Here is a 22440-nt window from a genome sequence, read left to right on the forward strand (position 1 = left end):
ATGTTTTGGAAAATCAAAATACTATGTCAAAGACAAAATTACTTTTTTCAGTTCAAAAGAAATAGAGGAGGAATTCATAAAATCCTGGAAACAAGCTCTTTTTTGTGACTCTAATAAAGATAGTCATGGTAATAAACTAAGAACGTATCGCAAAGTTAAAAATAATTACGAATTAGAAAAATATCTCCTATTGGACCTTAACAAAAATGTTATTTCTAAAATGGTCAAAATTAGAATTAGTAATAGAAAATTACTAATAGAAGTTGGTAGATATACTAGAACACTTTTAGAACAGAGAATTTGTCCACTTTGCAAAGATGGAATTGAAGATGAATTCCATTTCCTCCTTAAATGTAAAGCGTTAGAATTTAATAGAAATATACTCTTTTGTAATTTAAGCGATATATTTCCATCTTTTGTTAATATATCTGAACAAGATAAATTTAGTTTCATTTTGAAAAGCAATGATACTGACATTTGTACTGTATGTGTAGCTGGAATAAGCGATATGTATGATTCGAACATTCATTTAAAGCAAACATAATGTTGTTAAGAACTGTTGTAGTATTAAAGCTTATTGTAATAGCTTGAAGTGATAATATAGTATGAATTACACCTCCACGCAATGTAGATATAAAATATGTGTCTCTTATCATTGAGAAAACATATCTCTGTATATTTGTTTTTTGTTTATTTTTGTCTGTTTTTGTATTTGTATTTTGCAAATGTCAGCTGGTATCATTCCTGTATTGGAATTTACACCAATAAAATTATTTGATTTGATTTGATATACAATGCAATGTTTAATTTTGCCTTCCATTGATAAATTATTTATAGTGAATATAGCATCTTCTGCATGAAGAAGTAATTTGCTGATAAATTATTTATAGTGAATATACATTGTAGCATCCTCTGCATGAAGAATTAATTTGATAGAATTTAATACAGAACTAGCTGTGTATTGATTCCTACACTTTTTCAAATGCTATATACAAAGGGAGGGAATTCAATTTCTTTTTAGTGATCTAAAGTGGAGGTTTAATCAGGTTTTTTCTGCAAACCAATATCCCTAAGCCAATAGCTTGTTTCAAAATAAGTTAAGACTTGTAAAAGCATTTTTTTAAATGGAAAAAAATGCAAAATTTCTAGTTTCCGTTCCTTAACTTAAGTTTGACTTTACCAAATGTTATGAAACTTATACAAAAATTAATGCATAACCACAAAACACAGATCAACTTGAATTTGGGTAGTGTTACTTTAATCATTATCGAGTTATGCCCCTTTATAAATCGAAAAATTGCAAAATATTTAGTTTCTGCCTATAACTTAAGTTTGCCCCAAACAAACATTATGAAACCTATACACAATACTTATTACCACAAAACTCAGTTAAAGTACAAATTTGGGTAGCGTCACTTTTATCGTTCTTGAGTTAGATCCCTTAATAATGTTGTATGCAAGCGGGGGCATCATGTGTCCATGGGGACACATTCTCCATTTATTTACCTATTAATTAAATCCATAAATTTGACAGCAATACACCAACTACCAAGCAACATGGTATTCTATAAGGTCAAAATACAATTGAGATTTCTATAGAGTAATATGAAAATCCAAGTTGATTTGGAAACGTTATACCAATTTTTAAAAGTGACTATCTGAAATTAGTCCAAACTAAAAATTCTAGCTTTTTTTATCTTTTAATTAAATCCTCAAAATTGACAGACATGAACCAACCTACCAATTTGTTGAGACCATATTCAGATTATACCAAGATTATCAAGTCCTCAATCAGACTTATCAAGTAAAGATGTGACCAAAGACTGCTGTTGAGATTACATTGAGTCATGTAAAGATGTGTAGGAGGACCTAACAGCAAAGATTTTTGGCCAACAATCAAGCCCTTCTTAACTAACAAAGGTTCACATTTTTCAAAGGATCTAATACTATGTGAAGACAATAAAATAATTAATAATCAAAATGAAGTTGCTGAATTATTTAATAACTTTTTTATAAATGTTGCCAGAGATATCGGCTCAAAAGATACTATCATCGATGAACACCATCCCAGTATTAAAGTTATAAAAGAAAACAAACCAGAAAAAGAAGAACTATGTTTTAGCCCAGTAAACTCTGAGTTTGTTAAAAAACAAATCAATAAAATTAACATTAAAAAGGCAACAGGAAAAGATGGAATCTCTTCAAAAATATTAAAATTATCTGAATCTGAACTATCCAATCCAATTTCTAAATTAATAAATAAATCATTTGAATTAGCTGTTTTCCCAGATAAATTAAAAGAAGCACAAGTAATACCTCTGCATAAAAAATCAAACACTCTAGATAAAGGAAACTATAGACCTGTAAGTATATTGCCCATGATTTCAAAAATTTTTGAGAGGTCTATAGAAAATCAACTTGTGGAATATTTTAATTCATTTTTCAACATTTTTCTGTCAGCATTTCGAAAAGGATACGGATGCCAAACCGCTTTATTAAAAATAATTGAAGATTGGAAAAAGGCTTTAGATCAGAATAAATATGTAGCAGCTATATTAATGGACTTGTCCAAGGCTTTTGACTGCCTACCCCATGACCGCCTCCTATTAAAATTAAAATCCTATGGTGTCTCCGCTTCTTCTCTTAAACTTTTGGAAAGCTATTTAACTAATAGAAAACAGTGTGTTAAAGTAGGTACTAATTCAAGCTACGGCAAACAATGTTTAAAGGGGTGCCACAGGGGTCGATATTAGGGCCAACATTATTTAATATCTTTTTAAATGACATTTTCTTTTTTATTCATAAAAGTGAACTCTATAATTATGCAGATGACAACACCCTTTCATACGCAGATAAAGATTTAGAAAAATTAATTAATACTCTAGAAGATGAAAGCAAAATTTTGATAAATTGGTTCTCAATAAATAAAATGAAAGCAAATCCAGAAAAATTTCAAGCAATAGCTGTAGGTAAAAAAACTAAAGACAAAAACCTAAAATTTAAATTAGAAGGTAATGAAATAGAATGTGAAGATAACGTTAAACTTCTAGGCGTAACAATAGATTTTAAACTAAATTTCAATGAATATGTCTCTATAATATGTAAAAAAGCATCCAAACAGTTAAATGTATTAAAAAGAATAGGAAAACACCTGACTAAACTCGGAAAATTAACAATATATTATTCTTTCATAATGTCAAACTTTAATTACTGCCCACTAGTTTGGCACTTTTGTGGGGAGGTTAATACAAAAAAGATAGAGAAAATTCAAGAGAGAGCACTAAGGTTCATCTATGAAGACTATTCAGCAAGTTATGAAGATCTACTCTGCAAATCAAAATTACCATCTTTAAAAATAAGAAGAATGCGATCATTGGCTATTGAAGTTTTCAAAATTATTAATAAAGATTGTCCTGTTTATCTCCACGATTTAATACACTTAAAGGAAAACACTTACTCTTTCAGATACCAGAATACAGCCGACCTACCACATGTAAGAACAACTGCATACGGCCTACAATCTTTAAGGTATGCAGGTGCTAAGCTTTGGAATGAGCTGCCAGATGTGCTACGTAAGCAATCATCTTTAAATCAATTCAAGAATTTGATAAATTCTTGGTCTGGCAGCTCATGCCAATGTTTTGCCTGCAAAACCAGTTAATTTCTGTTCATTACTTTTGGTTTAATGCTTTATTTTCAGCATGGCAATTTTATTTTATTATCTTTACTATAGTGCTTCTGCTGCTTTGTGCTAGTTTTAGTAACTAACTAATCTATATGTGCTTTTAATGTGCAAACCATTTTATTTTTGTTTTTGTGCTTTATCTCACAAGTGCATGTTTCAGTGTGTGTTTAACTTGTAAGATGCTTTTAAGAACTTTTGTGCTGCATGTTTATATACTGATATGAACTCTTGCTTTATATGTTTAATTTATGTGTGCATGACTTTATATGTATGTTTTGTTTTATTTGTTGCTCTGTCGGTTTTAAAAGCTCTTCAGACTTTATGTTTTATACTTGTATTTGCACATACCGACTCTAAATAAAGCTTTATGTCTTATTATGTCTTATGTCTTATGTCAAATCTGTGTTCGACCAGTCAAATATAGTATTTTCAGACTCTGAGCAGTTTGAACTGTAATAGGACACATACTTTTTTTCTGCATTCAAGTCATAGGACATTCATTTGTTATGCCCAAATCAGTATAGGACATTCACTTTGTGTTGGTCATAACCAGAATTTGCACCGGTCGCACCTGCCTGATAAATATTGCACGGTCCCTAATATATATAGTTAGTATAATAGTCCCAGGTTGATTGTATAAATGTTGTTCTGCGTTTGTTGTACATGTTATTCTAATTTTCAAATTATTCTGAATGATTTATTTTTATGAAGTATTTTAAATGTCAATTCGTGTATTGGTTTTATAATATTTATGTATGTGTCATTTCGTGAACTAGTAATGGTTTTATCATATTTAGATTAAGTTAGTTCATATATTAGCAAATTCGTTGAACTCTTTTAATTAGATATTCAGTATTTCTTTCAACAACACCTGAGGGTGTAACTTGTCAAAATGGTCGCAAATCCAACAAAGATCTCCCTGAAACTAAGTGCATTTTACATCAAGAATATATCATTTTCATTAAAACATGAACAAATGCAATGTATCCAACAAAACAATGAAATATCATTTGTACAATAGTACAACTTAACGACATATTTCATAAACAAATTTAATACAGCTTGGGTTTTAAAAGAATGACACAATTTGTTGCTTTAGTGATAGTGTAATTCACCGTAAGACGTGCGTGTCCAGCGCTCTTGAGGTCCAGCGTTTTCTTGCGCTTTGGTGGAGCTTTTGACAGTAAAGCTTGGGACACTAACTGTTACGAATAAAAGATGATGCGGGGTATAAATCAATTAATACAGCATTTTCATTATAACATATTTTATTCGCTATTACAAACTAGTATAACAAACAGAGTCAAGCACAAATTAGACAATAATCTCCAAAGGTCAATATTATACACAATGTAAAAATGTAAAGCTGTTCAAAAACAACATAGAACACTTGTATATTTGAACATATATTTAAGTAACCGAACAACGAAATGAAATAAAAAAAAAAAACAACAACAAAACCTCTGAGGTTCAAAATAGTTTAAGTCCCGTCTTTAGAGAGTTTAGGTTGAAAGGTTCATTTTTCTCCCTTTATTTTTGTCCTTCATACCGGTATACTAAAAGGAGTGACATATTTTTTAACCGAAGCTCTGGTCCTTGGATATTTCCTAGTATATAATTTAAATATATCTATAGCTTACTCCCGTATCCCAATATTGTCGCACTGGATCATTAGTCCAAGCACTTATGATTCTGTGCGTTATTTGATATTTTGTCTCTCATGCTTAATAGTAATAATACATAAAGTAGAAACATGAGATTATAGCCTTAAAACAGGAAGCCTTGGACGAACACCACTTTCTACATTAAGTGTACCTTACATTTTCCTTATCAAGCCATATATCATCCCGTTCAACATACCCCCTGACACTACAAATATGAGTGTGATGTTATCAATTATTGGTGGAGGTTCGTCAAATAATCTCCAAATTCCTACAGTTGCGTTCCCACCAAATTGAACTATAAATCCAAAAACATACATGGACAACTTGAGAGCGAGGCGATTAGACTTGACGGTAGATTGGCCATGTAGCGTCGATCTTATACTGCTACTTGTTCTGGCCACCTGGAACCATGTAACTAGGTATATCGTTGTGATAAAAAAGAATGCGATCCAGATGACAAAGAAGTAAACTGTAAATTCCAATATTTCGTGAACGATGCAACTAAAAGAAAAAAACTAAATCTTAATCAAAAGCTTAACTATGTATCACTAAAAAACTCTACATTTTTACACGACTAAAACTGAATATCGAAAACTGCATCTTCGCTAGCCAAGGGTTACGATCCACTTCCCTCCTCTCCACCCTTGGCAGATAAAGCCAACATTTGTAATAACAATGTTGCGCCATCTATCGGTAGATTAAAGTCACGCCCATTCCGAATACATTATTCTTGACCAATGGTAGCACTTGAACTCTTCAATTTGGAGGTAAAAACACGGTAGCGTCTAGATTCTACACACTTGGTTAAGCAGGAAACGAAAAAATACGTTGACATTCATGCATTTGTGCAAGAAACATACACAGAAAATTCTATTAGTTGATTAAAAACATTCAAATTATCACTAAATATAGTCGTATGTTTAGGGATGTAAAGACTTGTTGCACAATAAGCACGTGGCAATTGTTTACATACACTTTCTACATTTACACGTGATCATGTTATAGGCGCTTTTTGATTGGATGCAGCGAGTTTCGACTGCAACCAATGAAAATCATTACCTTGTGTCTCCGAAATTCTATCTCAATCTGCCAAGGGTGGAGAGGAGGGAAGTTGATCGTAACCCTTGGCCAGCGAAGATGCGAAAACTGATATAGAGGGAACAGGTTCAAGACGTCTAGAACCCATATAAATTTGTCATGATCTGTTACCACGTATTGTTGTAAACATTATTTATGGTAGTTTCTTCTTAATTTTTTTTGAGCCAATTACCCCTGAATATATTTCACACTACTTCCAATTAAAACATAAACTTCAGTAAGGACTTTACTAGGAAGTATAACACAAAATATAAATATTTTATATTTAACTATGTACTTACTCGCTAACTTCTTCTTTTGTTAAGCTAATAGTTTCACATACAGCCAATATCAGTAATGGTATACCAAGTACAGGTAAATGCAGCTGCCAGTCGTGTCTACCAAATGTAATGGAATGATTCCGGAATACCAAATATAAAACGCAGAGGGCAATAAATGTACTCATTAATATCTCTGCAAACGCAAACTCCATGAACAGGATTGTGAATGTGGAAACAAATATTCGGGTATCGACGACTCCTTCTGTACCGTTAGAAGGCGGTGGCAACAGAAGTAATGGAGCTTGTGTCATATAGAAGAACAAGTTACATGCTGCTGTATACAAACTGACTCGGTCAATGAATCTCCAATTTAAAAACTTTCTATCTTTGTTTAGTACAACACTGGAAACGAGAACAATTGTACAAACAAAAATACTGGTACAAATCAAGGCTGTAACCAAGTACTGTACAGAAGACTGAGGTGGTTTCATTTGTAGACAAGTTTGATTAGTATCGTTCAGAAAAAGGGCAACTTGTTTTAATAAACCATCTGTTACTGCAGTTTGGTTCAAATTGTCCTGTGGCCACAATGAAGTGTTAGTGATGCGACCGATAAGGTTGTTTGTCATTTTTTCTGTCAAAGTGCTTCTGCTATACTGGATTATTTTCCAAATAACATTTTACTATATATACGATTTAATCGACCTTCAGAACCATATTGAAAGGAGTATAATTGAATGTCTTGCCTGTGCTTACGATGTATAAAATATAAAAAATAGTATGCAGTAATGAGACACGCAGATAAACATAAAATCACACCTTGTTTTGTTGGAACCCTTATGTAACGGAGCACCTGTGTCAGCTGGTCATGCCTTTTTCCAATTAGAGGTATATAATTGACTATTATAATTTTAATTGTATGAATAAATGAATGATTTTATTCTCATAAACTAACACATAGCTACAGAGAAAATGGTTGTGAAAGGTATGTACTTTTACAACAGACCGTGTGTTTCAGTGATGTTGTTTTCCAAAATAAAAAGTGTTATTTCTATTTTCATGATAAAGCATTCAGCAGTTATATGTGACCTTTGTTAAATGTTCTTATATATCCTAATGGCATCGTCCCATTGTGTCAATAGCGTTAAAGTTACCAATGCTGCTACCTTTTATGTTTTTTAAAAGTGGTATGATAAAGACATTTCCTCGCATTTTATATATATATAGCATGATATTCAGTTTTTAATGTATCATCCTCTGGTGTCAGCTTCATCTATACCACACCGCTACCTTACTTACAGCTGGAAGAACTGTTAACATGCTGAACCTTCTGGGCTAGACAACTTCATATTTATATTTTATATAACTATGTATTATTATTTTTTTCCCTCAGTATATAATTATATTAAATCATCCACACTTGCATTGTGTATTATAAAAGCTTGAGCTGCTTAAATATTTACTTACATAGTAATTACAGACTCTCAGTCTGGACTTATGACGAGCACATACAGAAAATGGTCACCGTGGCGTTTATCATGTTTGCGGGATCCCAACTCTCTCAACAGCACACCAAAGAAGAACAAACTATAAAAATCAGTTGAAAAGGACTTAGTTCACCAGACCGATACAACGCAAAATAATCAAGTCACATAAACACCAAAGACTTATTCTTATTCTCTACTACCAAGAACGATGATTTCTCGTCTATTCGGGTCAAAAATAAGGTCGTACACAGTTTAAATGTACTTGTAGTTTATTGCGTAAAAGAAAAATGCTTAAACGGGTTAAGTGATACTACCCAATATTATACACTTATACAATATGATAAAAACATAATCATTTTTATTCATTTGTAAAAATGGACATTATATCGACCTATTTCTAATTCGAAATTGTGATTTTTCATATATTTAAATTCGGAACTTTGAAAGTAATTTTCATGGTAATTGCACTTATAGCTTATTAAAAAAATAAGTTTAAACTGTTGTCCATGTTAAGGGGCATTAGCTACGAGATATAAAAAAAAATATGATTTTCTTTGTTCAATCATTAATGAAAGTGAAAAAGTGAAATAATAATTCGCTTTTAGCAGCCAGTTTGTTTCAATTATGTGAAAATAAGCTAAGAAACATCACTGATGAATTATTCACTTGCAAGTGAATAATTCGACCTTATTAAATCCGTAGTCATAAGAACTTCAATTTAATCCATTAGCCAGAGATAGGTTACGCATTAATTAGACATGTTCATTTATTAAACGGAAAAGAATGTCAACATTGAAAGTGAAATAAGGGTAAACCATTTGATTGGCTGATTCGATCCACAAAACTAATTCTCATCCTGGTAAAACGATGATTAACATATATTTTTAACCTATAATATACAATCAAACAGACCTAGAAAAATCCATGCAATTGCACGAGTTCTCTATCTATTTATATCTTTATTTATGTTTACATCGGGTTAACTTGATGACCGTCGGCAGTCTTAGGAGGTCACATCGATGGTTAATTATATGACGTCTAGACTAAAACACACACGAAATGCTGATACATATTATCAAACCCGTGCATTGTAAATTGTTTATTTTAGCCTTAATATAATTTGGATATACGTTTTAGTATGTTATAAATCAAACATGAATCTTTGAGTCAAATCGGTGAGCATGAATTTGACAGCTAATTCCCCTTTAACATTTTGTTCCGTGGAGGGTTGAAGACTATGGTGCCCTCTCGATATCGTTTGGTTAGTTTTGTAGTTGGGTTACTGTATCACATACCCCCTCCCCCATTTCCAGTTATTAATCATAGACATAATATGGTTCATATAAAACAACAGGTGTATAGTTTGCTAGAAAAAATGTAAAACAAGATTATTTTTTACTACGTTTTGCAACTCTTAGTAGACGTCTTTAATCATTTGACTAATGACGCCGCTCACGATACCCCCGGCAGAGTCCACCATGGAAATATAGAGAAAAAAGTCTAGGTGAAACAGAAGCAACGCTCTTTTTTTGTAATTCATTTTATCGAATGTCAGTTAAAAAGAGCAGTGGCTATATAAATGATATCTTAGGAACACACCAATAGTAAAAATTTTAAATGTACGGTTTACCGATTACGCCCACCAAATTTGGTTAAAAGGGCTTTTTTTTCTTCTTAGTCAATTGGTAAATTGTGCAACATCGTTTTTTCACAAGGGCCTTCAAACAAACTATCAATATTAATGTGAAACAAATATGTATTAATTTGGATCTAAACCATGACATAGTTGATCAAAACCAATTCCTAGACACTTAACTGAACCATGTCAATCACTTAACCAAACCATACCAATTTCGATACTTTGGTTTTCCTGTGTTAATTTCTTATAAACAATAATTTCAGTTTAGATCGTTTGACTTACAACATAGATTCAAACTTGTTATTTGCATTTTATTTGCTCATTTGAAAAGAACTGAGTCAATTGTTCTGGAAAGTAACCTAACTAATCCACGACCAACTTAACCTAACTACTGTACTAAAATCACTGTACTAAACGCTCCTCGATATGTAATAAACCCGTGGTTTTAAATGAATGTGTTATTGTCATGTCAAATGTTTATGCCATTCGCCCTTAATTGATATAAAAAAATCTTAATTCTTCATCTGTTCGTTCTTTATTGTTATTTTTGCAGTCTCGTGTATCCAATTATAATTTGATATTTGAATGCATTTCGTACTTCAGTCTTACTGTTTTGAGCATAAACGCCGTTTTATCTATTCTACCCTATTTCGCGGCAATACTATTGTCGCCATTTTCTAATGTTGCTGTTTTGTTCATATACGAACAGATCCAAGTTTCACATTTATATGCTGATTTTCCACTCGCGAAAAATAAATCGCTCTAGAAAATAAGTCGTTAGCAGTAAATTTATAATCTTTACAGAATGCGCATTAATAAAGAAATCACGAGGATGATATTTCAATAGTAATTTTCTTTAAAAATGGTTTCATTTGGAATTTTGAAAAATAGGACCCAACAAATTACATAGTAATATATAATATGTAGATGCAGTATGATTTTCAATGAGACAACTATCCACCGAGTCAAATGACGTACATGTTAGCAACCGTATAAGGTCGCCGTGCATAAATATAATTGATAAAAATTGACATTATATCGACCTAATTCTACTTCTAAATAGTGATCTTTCATATATTTAAATTCGGAACTTTGTAAGTAATTGACAACTTATTAAGTTCTTCGAAAATCTGGGGTACCTCTTTCAACTTAATTTCATTTAAGATTTATTAAAAAAAAATTTAAACTGTCGTCCATGTAAATAAATTTGATTTCATGACTTTCTTTTGACGTCACATCAGGTCAAAACTGTGGCTTTGTTTTGCGTCCGCTTGCTGATGGGATCAGTTTGCTGTTAGACGTTTCGTTAGGAGGTATTACGAGCCCAGTAGTCAACACTCCTGCACTGACATTAAATATCATTCATGCAGTCATGTTCTCACGGTACATTTACCGTTAATAAAATGTTTTTCTCTGCTCCAATGCACAACTTGAAGGAATATTTGGTTTTCGTTGCTCTTCAGATTCATATTTTTTAGACTTCTTCCAAATGATTAGATGCGGACACCAACGACGAGTCACAAAAGTACTTCAATTTTGTTTTAGATATTCTCGAAATGAGAATTTTGAGGGGGATTTGACTGTGCACCTTAGTCTTATGTTTGTCCTAAACCGTTTTGATTGTATGTGTTTAATGTATTCTAAACTTTTAAGAGATTGACATATTGTATAGACAGCTGTCTTTTATTGAATACTGTATGGATTGGTGCCCTCTCGATATCGTTTGGTTAGTTGTTGTTGGTTACTGTATCATTGGTGTATAACTCCAACATCGACAAATTGTGTCAAATATTTAGGAGTTCGGCACATTGATATTTTTTTTAAATTGCGAACAAATAGTTTCCAATATCATAAAAAAGTAAATGCAAGATTAAGATTTTTATATAGAAATGCCAAATGTTTGGATACTAGATCAAGGATGACTCTCACATCTGCTCTGATACATCTTCGCTGGCCAAGGGTTACGATCCACTTCCCTCCTCTCCACCCTTGGCAGATTGAGATAGAATTTCGGAGACACAAGGTAATGATTTTCATTGGTTGCAGTCGAAACTCGCTGCATCCAATCAAAAAGCGCCTATAGCATGATCACGTGTAAATGTAGAAAGTGTATGTAAACAACTGCCACGTGCTTATTGTGCAACAAGTCTTTACATCCCTAAACATACGACTATATTTAGTGACAATTTGAATGCTTTAATCAACTAATAGAAGTTTCTGTGTATGTTTCTTGCACAAATGCATGAATGTCAACGTATATTTCCGATTCCTGCTTTACCAAGTGTGTAGAATCAAGACCCTACCGTGTTTTTACCTCCAAATTGAAGAGTTCAAGTGCTACCATTGGTCAAGAATAATGTATTCGGAATGGGCGTGACTTTAATCTACCGATAGATGGCGCAACATTGTTATTACAAATGTTGGCTTAATCTGCCAAGGGTGGAGAGGAGGGAAGTGGATCGTAACCCTTGGCTAGCGAAGATGGCTCTGATACAATGCTATTTCGATTAGTAATTCTTGCACTTCGTGGTATAGTAGTCTGGGCAAAGGGATAACAAAAAAATTGCAAGTTGTACAGAATAAGGTGGTGAGATTCATCCTAGGTCTGGGCCCAAGGACTAGAATTACATGTGATATTTTAGATAAAGTTAATATGCTATGTGTAAACGATAGAGTTAGTCAACTTGGATTAAACCATGAGTATTCAATATATATCATGGATATGCTCCAGAGTATTTATGAGAACATTTTGATTTAAATAATCATAATACCAGAAGTGCTGCACATAATAATTATTTTGTACCAAATGTTAAAAACTATAATAAAAACAGTTTTGTCTATAACGCGCTATACAAGACTGGAACAATCTACCAGTCAACATATAAAATATATTAAATAGATCTGCTTTTAAGACTGCAGTTAAAGAACAATTAAAAATAACAGCAAGAAATATAGAAACTGGAGATTTTTTATATGTTTTTTTAAGAAACAATTGATCTTTCTTTTTTTGGTGAAAGTTAAATTTTAACATATAATTTGAAATATTATTTTTATATATTTTCAAACAAGGGACCCCATGGAAATGAGCTATACTATGTAAGCTTTTATGGGATATCCCAGGCTTCTTTCTAAGCACTGTTTTTAAAATATATTATGATACTATTTTAAGAGTATATATATATATATATAAATATTATTTGTTTTGTTTTGTCTTGTGAATTTTTATATGTGTGCTTGAATTTGCCTGAATAAAACTATACTATACTATCTCTTTTTATTCATCATAGATAACGTCACAGTACCCAAATTGCACCTATTCAACAAAAATGGCTGTGGAAATCTTGCAATTTTTTTTGAGACTATTAAACAATTTGTATTTTTATGATTTGACATTATACGTTTTTCAACATAGGTAAATATATTCAAATATACACAAAACGTTCACATTATATATCAACAGATGAGGTATTCACTGGAAAAATAAAATTTACGGAAACGTCGCTATGTGACGTTCACAAAAATTCATCTTTTAAAAATTAGCAAATAAAATATGTTTCAAGCATCCATTTCTTAAAAAGTGAATACTAAGCATGGACTAATGTCAAATTGTTCTAAATATTTGAAGAGATAAAACAAAACATCTGTTATTCGATTTTTAAGGATGTGAATTTAAGCATGGATGCAATTTGGGTATTCCTAATTACAGAACCATTGATCGTTTGAAGGTCGGTTCAAATTCATTTTTCTATGATTTAATATGGATTCAAAATTAAATTGGTGTAACCATATAGTAAATAAGGTTAGGTCTACAAAATAAACACAGAATGGAAACTTTTGTCTGGATCATAAAAAAACGTAGGTGAAAAAACTGTCAAAATAGGTGCAATTTGGGTACCCTCACGTTATACATAATAATCTGGTTCAATATAAAAACATCAGATGTGTAATATGCTATGATCATAGATGTATAAACCCAACTGCAGATTTTTTGGGTTTATACATCTATGCTATGATAGAACACAATTTAAAAAAAAAAAAATTGGTATTTGGTATCTATTCTGGAAAACATATTGGCACTATTTTATTCCGGCAGCGAATTCCTTGCACAGTCCGTCATTGACCATATAGTTGTGTATCAAACTTAATTTCCGGTTTTAAATTGAAACCACAAAAATCAAAAATCGCAAAGAGTGAGTTCAAAGTGGAAAGAACTTAATTTTTGCACATGAAATGATAATATTTTTACAGATTTTATGGGTTTTTGGTAAAGATTTTGTCTCGAGTATCTTCTACAGGAAAACTAACAACAAAAGCGTTCAGTTCGACGGCATAACTCAAGAGAAACTTGACCGTTTCTTGGATTTAGCAAAATTAGGTATATTCAAAATCTTAAGTACTACTTTACCCTGTTTCTTTGTTCCTCTGTCCCTTTAAAGCGTTCCAGTGTACTGTGCACAATATGATTAGAGATTTTTTTTAATTTTTAAATCTGTGCTAGCATAATCATGAATCGACATGATACATTTTCATTGTAATACTTAAGAGTTCATCATATAAACCTTATGGCAAATATGGCCTTCTTAAACACCAAAAATTTCACTCTCAGGACAGAAAAATTGTGACCTAGTAAAGTTTTAAAGCATGGCCGGGCCTAGATAATTTAAATTTAAATGCATTCATGGCATTTTTATTTCAGAATACATAAAACTTAACTGGATTAAGGTTAGTCCTAGGGCTCTTTTTACAAAAATCTTACAACAAAAATTAATTGTAATTTATACCATAATGTTCATGACTTACAAGTTTTTTTTTCTCGTAAGAATTTTTGTGAAATGAGTCGCAGATAATCATGCTGTCTGCTGAATGTATTTTTAAATTTTAATTTGATCCCTTGTTGATGCAGGAAGGCATCAAAGCAAAAATTTTAAAAACCTTTGAAGACATCATTATTATTTGGCCTAGACTAAGCTGTGAATTTTTTGTCGTTCAGCAGAAGGTGTCAAAATAAACTATGTTGGGAAAAATGTTTCAGAAGCTTCCTTCATATAATAAATGTAGTGAACTAAATTGATTGACATTAACAATAGAGGGACAATAGATAACTGCAGAACAATAGGTGGTTGAAACTGAGTGGCCATATCAAGTGAAACTCAAGTGTTTGTTTATTTTGCCATCTTCCAGTGGCGTAGCTGCATTGTAGCATTGTAAGCACGTGCTTACAAATAATTTAAGCAATTTGTTTTTTCAATAAGAATTTTGCTATTATCGGTTACCCTTGTCCGTCTGTACGTCCCTAAATTGGTTTCCGTTCTCTAACTTTAGTTTGCCTCAACCAAATGTTATGAAACTTATACACAATGCTTATTACCACAGATCAAATTTAAATGTTGGTGGTGTTACTTATACTGCTCTAGAGTTATGCCCCTTTACAAATGGAAAAATTGCTGAATTTTTCGTTTCCGTTCTCAAACTTTAGTTTGCCTCAATCAAATGTTCAATTTATACACAATGCTTATTACCACAAAACACAGATCAAGTTTGAATGTTGGTGGCGTCACTTTTACTGTTCTTGAGTTATGTCCCTTTATAATGTTATATGTAAGTGGGGGCATCATCTGTGTCCCATGGACAAATTCCCCATCTATTTTTCCTCCTACAGAAATTTGTGGTAAGATCTTGGCTTGATAAATATCAGTGGCTGAAGTATTCAGAGTCGGAAAATGGGGTGTATTGTTTAAAATGTGTTTTATTCACTAGTACTGAGCATGCTTTTGTTAGGGATCCTGTAAAAGACAGGGCAAATTTGGGTACTTTGATAAAACTCCATTTGAGACAACCTGGACAAAGCAGGTGTCTTGAAATTAGTGAAAATTCTGTGTCAGTCGCTACAGGCAAAAAGGAAGATGTGTCAATGTTGAGTAGCTCATTTCAAAATAAAATCTCACGAAACATGAACATTTTGAAAAGTATACTTAATACTATTTATCTTAGTGTGGAAACAGAACATCCCCTTGCATGGTCATAACGAGGAAAAAAGTAATTTTAAAGCTCTCATCTAGGTCATTAACACTTTTTTTTCAGATGGAAATAGGAAAATTCAACTTCTATTGTCTTACTAAAAGCAGTTTGATATAAAATTGCAGGAAAAGCAATACAAGTTTTAAAACAAAATATGAAAGTCTACTACAGATGTGTTCCAAAGGATGACAAATAAATAGTATGACACTCTGATAAGCTTCTGCCCCCTGTAAGTGGTTGGTCTAACTATTTTTATTGCCGAATATACCTAAATATAAAATTTTCTTATTTTTAGCTCACCTGGCCCAAAGGGCCAAGTGAGCTTTTCTCATCACTTGGCGTCCGTCGTCCTTCGTCGTTAACTTTTACAAAAATCTTCTCCTCTGAAACTACTGGGCCAAATTGACCAACCTTGGCCACAATCATTATTGGGGTATCTAGTTTAAAAAATGTGTCCGGTGACCCGGCCAACCAACCAAGATGGACGCCATGGCTAAAAATAGAACATAGGGGTAAATGTAGATTTTGGCTTATATCTCTGAAACCAAAGCATTTAGAGCAAATCTGACATAGGGTAAAACTGATTATCAGGTCAAGATCTATCTGCCCTGAAACTTCCCAAAGGGCCAAGTGAGCTTTACTCATCACTTGGCGTCCGTCGTCCTGCGTCCATCGTCCTGCGTCCGTCGTCCGTAAACTTTTACAGAAAAATTCTCCTCTGAAACTACTGTGCCAAATTTGACCAAACTTGGCCACAATCATCATTGGGATATCTAGTTTAAAAAATGTGTCCGGTGACCCGGCCAACCAACCAAGATGGCCGCCATGGCTAAAAATAGAACATAGGGGTAAAATGTAGATTTTGGCTTTTATCTCTGAAACCAAAGCATTTAGAGCAAATTTGCCATGGGGTAAAATTGTTTATCAGGTCAAGATCTATCTGCCCCGAATTTTCAGATGAATCTGACATCCCCTTGTTGGGTTGCTGCCCCTGAATTGGTAATTTTAAGGAAATTTTGCCGTTTTTGGTTATTATCTTGGATATTATTATAGATAGAGATAAACTGTAAACAGCAATAATGTACAGCAAAACAAATAAGTCAACATGACCAAAATTGTCAATTGACCCCTTAAGGAGTTATTGCCCTTTATAGTCAATTTTTTACAATTTTCATAAATTTTGTAAATTTTTGTAAATTTTTACAAAATATTTTCCACTGTAACTACTGGGCCAAGTTCATTATAGATAGAGATAATTGTAAGCAGCAAGAATGTTCAGTAAAGTAAGATCTATAAACACATCACCATCACCAAAACACAATTTTGTCATGAATCCATCTGTGTCCTTTGTTTAATATGCACATAGACCAAGGTGAGCGACACAGGCTCTTTAGAGCCTCTAGTTTATAAATTTAACTGACATTCTGATTTTAAAAGGAAATATTTCTGGAAAATAAAAATAAAATAGTCACCAGGTATGATCAGTGAACCAAAATAGAGCAGTATTAAAAGGGCTATTGTTAGAAAAACAAATGTTCAATTTCTGAAAAAAAATCATCTTAATTGGTAAATAACATCAAGTTTTTCTTGATTCACTTTAAAACAGCTTCACCAAAACAAATTATCTTTATTTAATTAATATAAAATCATAATTTAACTAAGTAACTAAAACAACAATTAATTTAGAATTATTGAGCTATTCTTACCTTAAATAAAATGTTTGAACTTATTTGAACAATTTATTTCTTATAATTGAAAAGTGAAGACAGTAAGGAGGTAAGATAATTATATAATATACAATGTCAATCCAGAAAAAAAAAAGTTGCTAAATGCAGAAACCTTTTTGTTTATTTTAAGAATGATTTTTTAAATAGCTGTACCTAGTCTTAAATGGGCTTATTGCATAATTATCCATAACATACTGAAACAGAACACTGTCAAGTAATTTCTATGAAATATTTATTGAAAAAAATTAAATGAGTTTTTAAATATCTGCATTAGGTGTGACACTGTAATCAATGGCAACTTTTTGATTAACATCACACTAATTTATTAAGAACAAAAATAATTCTCCAGGGGTCAGTATAGAAATAAGGAGATGTGACATGATTTAGACCCTTCATCTATCGCTTAGGAGGGACAACAGGAGATTATATACCTATACAGATTCCTCGCCTAATCAGATTTTTTGGCTGGAAGGGTAAAATGACATTTAGGATGTGTTATTTAGTAATGATCGAGGTAAAATGGTAGGAACACATAAGGACATGCAAATTATTGGGAAAAAAATCAAATGCGAAACGTTGAAAAGAACAGTAATATTGTGTCATTAGTTTACATACATGTAGTTAATTAAGAACATTATATTTTTCAAACATTGGTAGCACAGTCTAAACTTTTATGAACCATTAAATCATATATAAAAAATACATATTAAATCAAACAACTTCAGTTATTTCACATCATTTAACTTGACCTGACAGATGAATACATTTAACATGACATGACAGATGAATACATTTAACATGACATGACAGATGAATACATTTAACATAACCTGACAGATGAATACATTTAACATGACATGACAGATAAATACATTTAACATGACCTGACAGATGAATACATTTAATATAACTTGACAGATGAATACATTTTACATGACATGACAGATAAATACATTTTACATGATCTGACAGATGAATATTATTTTCAAAGTCGACAAAATTACTTCCCTTTTTGCTCTAGTTCACATTATATTTGAGCAATATAAGGCATTGTCAATACTGGAAATAAAATTGTACAATGTAAAATATTAATTTCAATTCAAATATGAAGTTATTTTATGGGGGATACTTTAATAAGCCAACAATACAGAAACGTTTTATATCCTAGTACAACTGTGTCATTTGGCCTTGGATTAATTTTCATGCATCAGTGATCAAGATAGATCTGTCCCTCAGTAACTTCATGTTATGAATATTATAGATTTACATACAAATGTATGACACATGACCAAACAACATTTTCTGGTTCCTATAGTCACTTTTAAGTTTTGAAATTTGCATTTTTACATGTGTATACCAGTGGTGTGACACCATGTATCATATAAGAAACCATGTTTTGCAAGTATAGAATGATGAAAAAATTAACAGATTTAATACTTTTTAATAACTCAGTACACAGCAGTTAAGATTAGATCTGTTGGTGTTCTGGAAAAATAACTTATCCTGGCCATGGATTGAAACAAATCGCAAAAACTAAAAACAACAGCCTTTAACAAAGCAAAAATACAGATAATTTATGATTGTCTTTATAATTTAGGGGTCAACCATTGAATATTTTGGGAGAATTTTGAAAATGAATATTCTGGTCTGGTAACAACTGAAAATGAATAATATTGCCCAAGGCATGATGTAATTGTATTCTGCACAACTAAATGCAGCCAATGCAATTGCAGGAAATAATTGTGTTTATAAAATAGAATATATATTTTCTTGCAGCTTTGCAGCTAAAAAAAATTGTTGATTCTCGCAAATGGTGAATATGAATATTCCTTCATATGGGACACTAATTTGTATGACAATTAATAAATAATTGGTTTGCTAAAATTAAAATGATGTGTGAAAAAAATTATATTCTATAACATATACAGAAACAACATTTATTTTCTCGACTATACCAAATTGAGCTATGATTTTAAAATTTGAGCATTTTTTAGCATTACAATGCAATGAATCTAGAAAATAAAAATAGTTAAGGGGAAAGTTGGAACAGCAATTTGGTAAGCAAGTTTATTATATGGGTACATGTATTTGGATATAAAAATCATTTCATTGATTGCTAATAATTTAAGGACTGCTTATTTAGGAAAGGACCATTTTAATGAATTAGGCGAGTTGGATAGATTTTGTAAATAATATATTTTAACTTGAGTCTGTAGTTACATCAAGCCTGCAGATAGTCCTTATATCTAGGAATTGTAGTTTTTTGTGTAATTATGAGTTGAATAATATAATTTTTTTTCTGTAAAGTTTCTTTAATGGAATAGCTTCATTGTCAAGTATTAATAAAATCTTTGTTTTCAGTTGATGATACTGCCAGTAATAAGCTGACAATTACTACAAGACGGTCATATCCTGAAGGTAAGGAAACTAGTTATATTTCAAAGTTTTTTAATTCAAATTAAGAAAATTATTATCTTTGTTAACATAAGTGAACTTTTTTTCTGACTGACTCAAATGGCCAGGTAACTATTGTCAACACTTGGGAACAAATTGTTGTCCTTTGTAATTTTTCAAAATGTAATGTTGATTGGCTTCAGTGTTTTCCCTAAAGCATTTATGCTTGTTGGACCCCATGCTTTAATTTAGACCCTCTTCCTTTAAATTTTAAAATTCCTTTTTACTCTATATATATATGCCTTCAAAGTTTATGACCACAATCCTTCAAAAAATTTAAAAATACACGATGGATTCATCATTCTGTCTGAGTATGGAGCAGGGGGTCATTTCCTGCCACTATTAAATATTTTAAAAACAGTTAAGATTACCCACCATTAACCAAATATATTCTAATTTACCATTATAAAACCTTTCCAGTATGTGGATGTGTTTGTACTGGATTGACTTTCATAGATGTAGGGGAGATTTTTTTGTAGTCCACTAGTCTAGCTAGTATATTTGTAGGTCATTGTTTGTTCTATATTGTTTTACTGGCCAAGCAACCATTCTAACTTTTAAAGTCACAGTTTATCTTCCTTTTTTATTGCAGCTACTAAAATGTATGATGAATCAAGTGATGAAGATGGAGGGTTTATTTTATCCTCACCTGCAGATGTCCTGGTTAATAAAGGAGCCTCTTCATTAGAACCACAGCATTCTCCTTCACCCACCGATAAAACATCAAGGGCAGATAAATCAGAATTACATGATGAGATACGACCACATCCATTTACTCAGAAAAGTTGTGATAACACAGTGCTATTTCAAAGCCGAATGCGTCCACATCCCCTAGTACAGAATTATGGACTTCCATCCTCTAATTTGAGACATGTGCAGCCTCATTCCAGTCAACTTAACAATTCAAGTATTTGTGTAGATAATGATTTACAGCACACTGTAACATCACATGCAGTGACTTATACATCTGTTGAAAGGACACCAGAATCAGCAGACAGTTACAAACCATTAAAAACTCATGCAGAAGAGTTTCCTGCTTTGTCAAGAGGAAATTTAGATAGCAAAAATCGTAAGAAAATGAAGCAAAGTAGTGCCAAAAAGATTATTGGAGGTAACACTGATAAGGTTGAATTTGATATGAATGAAGTTAAACAAAGTAATCCGAAAGTTTCAGAGAAGTGGTTAAAAAACACATTGGAGATGAAGTCTGTCTATGAACCATCTCGATCAGAAATGAAGAGTTTATTGGAATATGTAGAGAATAAATGGTTTGATCAAAATCCTACAGACAAATCTCAGGCTTCAACTTTGATAAGAGAATATTATTCAAGATCATGTCATCCATATGCACTTGCTGTTTATTTTATAGAAAACTGTCGTGATCATAACTCAGGTAAAACAACATCACTGTGTTACTATTTCATGAAAGAGTTTTTAGCATGGTTAAAAAATACCCATGTTGTAAATCAGAAGGAATTATTAACAGAGGATATCAAATTGAGAGCATTACAAGCTTGCACACGATATAATACCGCACTTTTTAGTATGGCAGTCACAGCATTTCAGCTGAATCAGCACGGAAATGAATACATGTTGCCACAGATTAAATTTTTCTTAGAGAAAAAGAAATATAATGAGGTAATTAATAAATAGATTAATTGAACAAGAATACAACTAAAAACCCAAATGAATGTACTGATTTGAGTACAAATATTTGGAAATGTACATGTGATTTCAATGATGTGTCCCAAGCTGCCTTTCCACCATTGTTAGCTCACCTTTCCGAAGGAAATGTGAGCTTTTGCCATCACTTGGCATCCGTCGTCGTCCGTCTCTGTCGTTGTCCGCCTGTCCGGTGTAAACTATTTCAAACATCTTCTCTGAAACTACAAAACCAATTCCAACCAAACTTAAGCTGAATGATCCTTAGGTTATCTAGAATAAAGCTTGTGTTTTATTTTCTATTTCGTCTAAAGACATTGCCGCCATGGCTAAAAATAGAACATAGGGGTAAAATGCAGTTTTTGGCTTATATCTCAAAAAACTAAAGCATTTAGAGGAAATCTGACATAGGGTTAAAGTGTTTATTAGGTGAAGTTCTATCAGCGCTGGAATTTTCAGATGAATCTGATAACCCATTGTTGAGTTGCTGCCACTAAATTGGTAATTTTAAGGAAATTTTGCAGTTTTTGGTTATTATCTTGAATATTATTATAGATAAAGATAAACTGTAAACAGCAAAAAATTTCAGCAAAGTAAGATCTACAATTAAGTTTTACATGACCAAAATTGTCAATTGACCTCTAAAGGAGTTATTGCCCTTTAAGGACAATTTTACACAATTTGTTTATAATGTTTTCTAACTTTAAAAAATCTTTTTCTCTACAACTACTGAACCAAATTAACCC

The 22440-nt window shown here is 32.0% G+C and overlaps 1 protein-coding gene across 1 annotated transcript in view; it reads left to right on the forward strand.

The window, feature by feature from the left end:
• Positions 1-13997: 13997 nt before the first annotated feature.
• Positions 13998-22440, forward strand: part of LOC127728639 (exonuclease mut-7 homolog) — a 39413-nt gene continuing 30970 nt past the window's right edge. The window contains exons 1-3 of the mRNA XM_052236166.1: positions 13998-14208; positions 19940-19996; positions 20625-21670. Coding sequence (XP_052092126.1) covers positions 14064-14208; positions 19940-19996; positions 20625-21670 — 1248 coding nt within the window. The 5' untranslated portion in view covers positions 13998-14063. The remainder of the gene's footprint in view (positions 14209-19939; positions 19997-20624; positions 21671-22440) is intronic.

Source organism: Mytilus californianus, unplaced genomic scaffold, assembly GCF_021869535.1.
Source record: "Mytilus californianus isolate M0D057914Y unplaced genomic scaffold, xbMytCali1.0.p SCAF_2, whole genome shotgun sequence".
In the NCBI taxonomy this organism is placed as follows: domain Eukaryota; kingdom Metazoa; phylum Mollusca; class Bivalvia; order Mytilida; family Mytilidae; genus Mytilus; species Mytilus californianus.